Genomic DNA, 9,542 nt, shown 5'->3' with positions numbered 1-9,542 from the left:
CAATTAAGTTAATTATTCATACCTCTGCACTGCTGTTACCAATTCTTTTTCTTTCTTCTTTTGACAAACTAGCTGCAATTCTTGTTCTTTACACTGTGTTTTGGACTCTTCTAGAGCCTTTTCGAGCTCAGCCAAAGTAGCTTTCAGCTGCTTGTTCTTTTCTTCAAGAACTTGAAGCTAGAGAGAAGCCAAAATATTTTTTATATAGAAGCAAATATAAATATTTTTATATAGAAGCATGTTTACTGTAGATCAAATAACCAACAAAGTGGTGGTGGTGTTAATTTATTCATACAATGCTTTCAAATACAGTAATACAATACTGGGTTAATAGAACAGAATATAACTGAACTTCCTGATGTGTATAACAAGACACTGAATTGTCAGGTGCTTTGTAACCATATGTTGCTCTTCAGTGGCAAGTGGACACCTTTATCACAGTATTTTTCATCCAGACCCACTGATGATTGGAGGATTTAATTTTTTAAAAATCATATGCATAAGCCCTGATATAAACAAGACTTGAAATACTACATAATCTGAATCCAGCTTTACAATATTTTATTGGCAGCTCAAAATTGTTGTTTGTCCATATCAGGTTGCTTAGTTGTATTTCCTCCTACCTTTCATTCAAGACTGTACTTTTTTTTGTTATTTTAAAATGATCTGTGTACTATGATACATTGAGTTATATTTGCAGTTCTTTTGATGTGTCTGACTTTTTTATTGTGTCTCAGTGCTAAATGATCATGAACTATTTCTTTTCCTATTTCTTGTCATATGGTATTCTTTAACATGCTTCAAGAATCATATTGTTTGCAAATTGGAGATTTCACAAAGGGTAGGGTGGGGGGAGAGACTGAGGCAAGCAGTGTTTCCAGGACCTCTGAAGGTCATGGATCAATCACACTTTACTATTCTCAAGAGGTTTGCTTCGAGAAGCAGAAACAAACAAAAAGGGAGTCAAAGCTTCAACATGATGTTAGAAATGGAACAGTTTAAAATTTATTAGAAAATGGAATATTGTCAATGTGTTCCGGAATATACAGTAACTTTATTCAGGAGCAAAACCATTTAAAATTGTATTCCACATATTGTAGTCATTTGTTCAAAAGAGGTTTCATCAAAATAGGAGGGAATAGATCAAAATGCAGCAGACACACTGAACTTTCAATAAATGGTTCCACTTTAAGCATGTTTCTGAAGCTTCATCTCCCCTTTTTTTTGTTTCCAGCGTGTTCCTTTTTTGGGCTCTCATTTTATAAAACATCTGCAATCATGGGTCAAACCATCAGTCTCCTTGCATTATTAATTACATTGCATTTTGATTTTTTTAAAATTATGCATAACAAAGGCCCTCACTTCTGCTGACTTTTCTTAGATATGTGCCTGATGATGATGATTATAAAAAAATCTTAATGTAAACATTGCAGCAATGTATTACTATGCCAGTCAAGAACAAAAGAAACCAGATACTGTTTGTTCGCTTAACAGAAAAGGAACAGAATATAGATGAAGAGCAACAAATTTAACCTTCGAATTCTGGCAACTGCAAATTTCTTATTAAATCATTGAGCACAATTCACTAGAACATTATGAGATCTGTGTACGAGCTTTGGAGCAGCACTCAATCACTTCTGCAGGGCTTATGCTGAGATGTTACAGGCGGTCATGACCTTTTAATGTTTACCCAAGGACATTGTGAGCAAGTATTATGTTCTGCAATTCATAATATGCATTTAGCAAAAGCTCTAGGTGAAACACAGATTACCTGTTTACTTTGACTTTCAACATCATCCAGTGTTGGCAGGTCAGCCAGGTACTTTTCAAGAGTTTCAATTCTTCTCTGTTTCTCTTTGTTTTGCTCCGATTCTTTTTGGCATTTCTTTTTCAGGCTGCTTATGTACCTGTCTCTAGTTTTGAGCTAGAAAGAGAGTAATATTGCATCTCATTCTTTGAGGTCGGGATCAAATATGCACAAGGTAATTTGAAAGATTTCTTTGATACTTAAAACTCAGCAGATTCTGAAAGTTATTTTCTCAGCAGGGAGTAGAACTGTTTTTATTTAAAAGATAAATGGATTGTTATAGGTCATTTATCTTTTTAAAAGCTAAGAGCTCTTGCTGACTTATTTCCATAGCTAAACATTTCTTTACTGTTTAAAAGTAGTTAGATGTGTGTTTATCTAAAGATGCTTTTCCTTTATTTAAACCAGCAGTTCGGAAACCACAAAACATATATATAAACACAAGTGATTGGTTTGCTTTTTTCCTTTCTTCCAAAATAGAGCAATTAAAAATTTTGCTTCTGTGATTGTATGGATTTGAGCATTAGACCCGTGGGCAGTTTCACACATAATCCCTGCCAGTATCTTGTACATACAGCAGTCAACCACATTTTTTGTGCCCACCCCCCATATGTGGAAATGTGAGCAAGAGCCTCTGTGAGAAAACGTCTACAGGATAAGGAAGCCCTGCTCATGTTCATCATTTGCTACTCCAAAAGTCTTGTAGACTTTTGGTTACTAGTCACTATGAGAGTTTGAAACTTGCTTCCATATTCTGTAGCTTGTATCATATTATATAAGCAAGGCCGCATGTGAAATATCCATGCTAGGCATGGCCTTTGAATGCATACACAAATACCTTTCCAGGAGTGGGGTTCAGCCAGGAATAGAAGTGAGAAGATAAATAAGGAGGAACCAAGGAATTATAATGGCCACTAATGAGGCTCAAAAACAACTTCTCCAAAATATGTCCTATGGGCCTATTTCTTGGATGTATGACTGCCATAGATATAAGAAAAGTTTCAAATCTATACTCCTAATCCAAACAGCACATGATCCAAAACTAACATCCATCAGAAGATTTCATAATAACTGTTTTTTAAAGTTACACTTCATAAAGCACTCTTTAAGTCTTTAAAAATCATGTCTTCATTATATCTGATAATCAGCACCAGCAGATGTACATGTGCTTTTATAATGTATTGGTTAACAAGGATAATGTTTAATGAATAGTGTGTAGAGTATCTTTTTTCATACTTTAAAATGCAATATATATTTTGTGCCTAGTATTTGTTACACACAAGCATCCTTCATACTTAATATCAGCAGTGATTCAAACTGGTGAATGTGCAAAACAGCTTATTAGATGACATCTGGAGGGCATGGGGAGTTAAGAAAAGCCAGGAACAGGAAAACAAAGTAGGGTTTTGGGGGAGGGACTGTACCTTACATAACTCCTTTTCTTCTTCCACAGCTTGGGAGAACAACATTAGCAATTATTTGCTTCATTTTCATAATGTGCAGAACTGAACTAGTCTTGGTTCCAAAGGCTGTTGCATTAGCCGCCATTTTGGCTTTTTTAGTAGTAGTTTGGTCATGAAAGATGCTCCAATAGATAAGGTGATATGTACTACAATTGGCACTGCTCTAAAATCTCTCAAATTATACTGTTCCTCAGTCTCTATGTTTGCTGTGCTCTAACGATTAAAAAACTAAGAGCAATTGTAACACTGGAGGGATTAAGGTGCAAGTAAATTAAATACACACATTCACCCTGTCCCATCCTCCAAGATAATGCAGTGCCGCTCCAGTAAAAAAAGAGTTTCCCCTCCAGAGGAATAAAGCTGTATAAAATGGTAGTATCAGCCCTGTGAGTCATATCGGGGGGGAAAGATGCTACGGATCATTCTGAAGCCTTAAGTACAGCCAACTTGTCTGAGAAATATATGTTTTGTCTCAGCAATAAAACCATTTGGGAAGTCAATGCAAGACCCACCTTTTCTTCCATCTTCTTTTTATCTTCATTGGCTTTGTTTGCCATTTGTTTGAGAAACTCACTGAGTTGTAGCTCCTTACTCTGCACTGCTGCAAGCTTTCGTTCCAGCTCGTCCCTTTCACAGTGGGCCACAGATCTCTCTGCAAATTGAGCCTGCATCGCTGTGCTCTCATACTGAGGCTGCTTTGAAGAAGGAAAGGAGGGAAAGGGAACAGATGAGAAGATGCTGTTCTAAACCTTTCACCTGGATCAGAGTGACCAGCTCAGCAAGAGTACAACATATTGAATGCTATATTGTTTTAAGTAATGAACATACAGAAGTGGACAACAAAGAACCTATTGTTTGTAATATTGAGCTATAGCACACATCCAGTTTCCAGCTGATATCCCAGCATATTATTTGCATTTTGTGGTATTTTATGTTTTGTTGTACTTGCATATTTTGTTGTATAGTGCACTGATATAGACCCTGTCCCCTACATAAAATAAGTAGTTTTATAAATAAAAAAATATGCATCTGAGCATGAAACAAAAACGAGTTTGGCAGTTCATTTTTATGCAATTCAACATGTACAACGAACCATGTCAGGTCAACTCCCTCCCACCTTTAGTCCTCCCCTCCAAACACAGTGAAAGAAGTTTCACAAAACTTAACCTTATTGGGGGGGGGGTTGTCATAGTCGCTTTCTCAAACCATATATCTGCTCTCAACATTAGGCCTGAGCACTAGTCTATAAAATCTAGACAAAAAGGTTATCCAATGGCAAAATTGTTCATCAAGAATAAAACCTCTAACCTACATTCTGAAATAGTACAGCTGCTCAGATTCTTTCATGATGCAACACAAATAATTATTTCATTAATATGTATCTCTTCACTTCTGTATCTGAGGCGTTTTAAATTCCAAACTTATAAAATGTAATGAGATACTAGTTTTGAAATGCAAGGGAGTAGTAGCAACACATGCACTGAATTGATTTAAAACTATTATCAATATATAAGACTGCTCCAATACGGTTATGTATTTAACCATAATTTGATTTGTCTGGAAGGCAAAACTTTTTTTGCACTTCTCCAAATGTAATACAAGTTACTATGAGATGAGTCTGGGCTTGCCTTTCATAATAACAGATGTGTGCAGACTATCCTCATGATTCTAAAATAATAATAATTCGTACCTGGAAACTACTCATGTAAGGGTCTTCACAATTCACAATATGCCCGAGCCTTGCTTGCTGAGCTCGGAGTTCATTCTCCCTTATTTTCTGATATAAAAGGTTAATTTGCTGGTTCTGCCTGTAATTCATAAGAGAAAGAACAGAAACAAAGAACACATGAAACTTGAATCATGCTTCCCAGTATTTCCATTTTCACCCTCTTGTTCTTCCACAACTTCATATTAACTATGGAAGTGAAACTGCCATGACCAGATCAACATTCTGGTATGGGTACATTAGCTCTATAGAAGATTCCTGCCTGTGGGGACATCCCGATTCCCTTCAGTGCATTTGGCAGCTCTTTGTGAACTGAAGCAGATCACTTGCTGCTCCTCCTAAGGTGAATGGAGGCCTGGTATGCCTTCACAGTGCTATCAGAACTCTAAATTGAAGACTTGGGACTATGTGTCACTTTTGTTAAAATACGATGAGCTGTATACAATCGGTGTCCATATGCCAACAGAAAGCTGTTTGATTCAGTGACGGCTTCAACCATCCCCTGTAATATGCAGTGGCTCAATATACCTGACTGTTCCATTTTCTTATAGGTGAATTCAATGCAATATTTGCATAACCAACTGTTACTTGCACATATTAACATAACTATACTAAAAGTTGCTTGCAAAAAAAAAAAAATAGAACAAAAATGTTTCATTTATTTCTTATGCAATTATATTTCGCAGTATTAATTCTCACAGTAAATCTAACATGAGCTTTAAAAAGTTGTCAAAGTATTCAGAAAGGATGCCAAAATGAACTGCAAAGACATTCCCTACCATACATATAATCCTATAAATCTCTGGAGTTATCTGACAATAAAAGGCCTTGTGCCACGTACATTTCATTGCTGATAATGTTGTATGGTTGCTTTAATCCTTTGTTACTCCAACAGCTGTTGCTATTAATCCACTGTATAACCACACAATGATAGGGCTTTGCTTTCAAAAAAAGATAGCATGGTGATCTCACAAGCCTAGTCAGAGTGCAGCAATGGAAACTATATACTCGGCTGTCTGCCAGTCTGCAGGTAATTCTAACATTATCCAATACATTCCAGATAGTAAGACCTCAAGTCTCTGCTATGTAGTGATCTGAGTCTACATACAAGAGTGGAATCCTTATTCTGCAACATTCAAAACAATAATTTCTCTCTCTCCAACATTTGCAGTATTTCCTCTCTCTTTTTGTCTTACATTCTTCCAATTATCAGCTTCTATTCTTCCATCCTAATGGTACCTCCAGTTTTCCACCTCTTCATTTGATCATTCTCCCATTTAACCCTCCATACCCCTTATAGAGTAGAAACTACTTCTTACACAAACCATCTTTTTGAATTATATGCTATATTGAACTCATATGCTCCATAGATGGGAAGTCTTCTCTAAATAGTTGGTAACAACATGCTTGGTTGGGTATCACTGGTCTGAATGTTTACTGGGTCATTTGATTCTCTTTCCTTTCTTCAGATGTGTGTAAGGTGGCAACAACCAATCTCTGTAACTATTAAACTAAAAACAGTTAGCTTTTGTGGCCCATAATAAAGTATCATCACCAAAAGTTATACTTGACTCCTGCCAATTATATTCACACTTTGAGTAATATTTGTATCTGACAAAGTTGCAGACTTAATGAAACCAATGGGCCTTAAGACCATGGTATTTCAGTGGATCTGTTCTGAGTGTGACTTAGATGCAGTCTTTTGCATCCAAATGAAAAATTATAATCCAAAGGATTATACTTTTAAGTCAAGAAACATTTTTATAGTGTAAATAACAAGCCAACCTGAGAGGAAGAATTGCCCTTTTAGAAAATTAGTAATGATAGATAAATATATAGTTCTGTATTGAATCCATGTTTAATATTGTACTCTATATTGAATTTTTAAAATTGTAAGCTGTTTCAAGACTTTTCTGAACTTTTACTGAACGAGTGAGCTGACAATATGTATTGTCATTGTGGTGTGTATTCTGTCCTCTTAAAAAACTATCTTACAAAGCCGTCACTCAGAAAAGATCCCCATTTTTTAATTTGCTTTAGATATGCTTTAGATAACACTGTTCAAATGTTAGTGTAAGAACTAACATTCCCTCCATATCCATAAACCCCAAAACTAAACAATTAAACATATGTTCAGTTCCTGTTTAGCTTCATTACCATTTTTAGACTTTCCAGTTTAGTTTCAGCTCAGACACAAACTTTTTTTTAAAAAAAATGGTTCAGTAAAAGTTCAACCGTTTTGAATCTAATTTTGAGTCAGTTCAGAAACATTTTATATAGACTTATTAACGTAGAACTTTTACAATTGCAGTGTAACTCCTGAAAAATAAATGCATGATAAAAGAAAGCATGTTTATACATGCAGTTTGCATGCACTAATGGCACATCTTCAAGAACTCAGCCGGCCATATTTGACAAGCTGTATGATCAGAATTAATTTTAGCCCCCACAGAGTCTTTCTACATCATCTAGCACAGCAGGAACAGAAAACATAATTTTAGTTCATTTCAGGTATTTCAAGTAGATTGTCAAAAGTATTTCTTCACATAGCATAAAGGTAAAGGTACCCCTGCCCATACGGGCCAGTCTTGCCAGACTCTAGGGTTGTGTGCTCATCTCACTCCATAGGCCGGGAGCCAGCGCTGTCAGCAGACACTTCCGGGTCACGTGGCCAGCGTGACAAGCTGCATCTGGCGAGCCAGCACAGCACACAGAACGCCGTTTACCTTCCCGCTGGTAAGTGGTCCCTATTTATCTACTTGCACCCGGAGGTGCTTTCGAACTGCTAGGTTGGCAGGCGCTGGGACGGAACGACAGGAGCGCACCCCGCCGGGGGATTCGAACCGCCGACCATGCGATCGGCAAGTCCTAGGCGCTGAGGTTTTACCCACAGCGCCACCCGCGTCCCTATTCACATAGCACAAAACAATCCTAAATATGGTGACGGCCATGACCTTACATGGCTTTTAAGGATACAGTTGGGACACCACAACAAAATGTTGCAGTGCATACCTGCTTTGCATGTGCTACTTGAGCCTGAGATGGCTGAAAAAAACAAACAAAAATAAGCAATGTGTGTTTTATTTCATTTGCAAAGGGAATCTCTCTCTCTCTCTCTCTCTCTCTCTCTCTCTGTCTCTCTCTCTGCTGTGTGTGTGTGTGTGCTTCTGAACAATTTTGCTACCATCTGACCTGCAATTTAAATCAGACTTACTTCTGGGTAGGCATGTACAGAATTAAGTTATACTAGCACAAGGTTCTAACCCTTGTAATGAAACAGTATTTTGTTCACGAGACCCCAAACCCCAAAAGTATCCATTTCAATGGTCAGGGAATTAGTTATTAATTAACCACAATTCTAATAGTGGCACCAAGCCAAAGATTCAGCAGCTGTTTCAGGATTTCAAACATCATTATGCCCTGTGGAATGAGATCTCTTCCCTCAAATCCTAAGCTTTGTATTTACCTTCCCTTAAAAGCCCTTTGAGTGTCCCTAAGCTGTTTAGAAAAGAACGTAGCAATTGTTGATGAGTGTGCTATTATTTTCAGAGAGTTATGTCATACGTTTAGCATTTGGCATTTATTCACACTACCATTCTAGGCAATCCTTGCCAAACAGACACTGCCAGCCAGCACGAGCGTTGGAAATGCATAGCATGCAATGGCCAATCAAGGTCAGAACAATCCCAAGTGTTACAAGACAATAGTTGTAATGTGCGTATGCTTTCAATAGAGTGAAGCAGCAAATATACTACTTAAAACCATACAAGAATCCATTGCTCCCTCTAGTGTCAAAAATGAAGCCATGTGATATTCACTATTTTTTAACTAATCAAAAGAAGTCACAGTTACAGATAGGTAGCCGTGTTGGTCTGCCATAGTCAAAACAAAAAAAATTCCTTCCAGTAGCACCTTAAAGACCAACTAAGTTCTTGGTATGAGCTTTCGTGTGCATGCACACTTCTTCAGATATGTGTCTGAAGTCAAAAGAAGTCACGTACAGCAAAATGAAACAAAACAAGAAATAACCCTTCTCTAGCTTAGACAGAAGGGAGTAAAATGCTTACACGTTTGTTAAATTCTGTTTTGTTTTCTTTCTTTCTTTCTTGGTGCATTATAAAAACTCTAATTAGACTACCCCTAAAATAAAACGTAGTATTAATGTGAGCTCCATATTCTTAAAGGAGCATTTTTGTTGTGGCAAGTGAGAAGGGGCTGGGGACCACTATGCAAGGTCATAGCACTTCTGATCACACTTATTGTAGCTTGTCACATTACAATGAGTGCTATACAGGGCCAGCACCCCCTTCCAAGGGACCATGAGGGGTTACAAAGGAAAAGGGACCCATTCCACTATAACATCTAAGTATAATTTGCAACTTGTTTGGCATCAGTATCAAACATTTCTTACACAAATTAAGTTAAAAGTCCACAAGGAGCTTAGTGAGCCTTTGATAAACAACGCTGTGCAATAGGCCTCATCCTATGACTTTAGCAATAGAAGTACAATAGAAGTACACACAAAAATGGGAACTACCAAATGAAA

The 9,542-nt window shown here is 37.2% G+C and overlaps 1 protein-coding gene across 3 annotated transcripts in view; it reads right to left on the bottom strand.

Moving 5' to 3' along the window:
- Positions 1-9,542, bottom strand: part of CEP85L (centrosomal protein 85L) — a 97,499-nt gene that overhangs the window by 18,333 nt on the left and 69,624 nt on the right. For 2 of the 3 annotated variants that reach the window (XM_028723272.2, XM_077926056.1), the window contains 4 exons: positions 4,961-5,078; positions 3,783-3,965; positions 1,772-1,924; positions 23-177 (listed from right to left, as the gene is read on the bottom strand). In XM_028723272.2, the coding sequence (XP_028579105.2) occupies positions 23-177; positions 1,772-1,924; positions 3,783-3,965; positions 4,961-5,078 (609 nt within the window). The remainder of the gene's footprint in view (positions 1-22; positions 178-1,771; positions 1,925-3,782; positions 3,966-4,960; positions 5,079-9,542) is intronic. The other variant, XM_028723273.2, reaches the window with a different exon arrangement.

The sequence above is a fragment of the Podarcis muralis genome, chromosome 3 (assembly GCF_964188315.1).
Source record: "Podarcis muralis chromosome 3, rPodMur119.hap1.1, whole genome shotgun sequence".
NCBI lineage: Eukaryota > Metazoa > Chordata > Lepidosauria > Squamata > Lacertidae > Podarcis > Podarcis muralis.
Note: the sequence above shows the minus strand (reverse complement) of the source record. Positions and strands in the feature narration are given on the sequence as shown.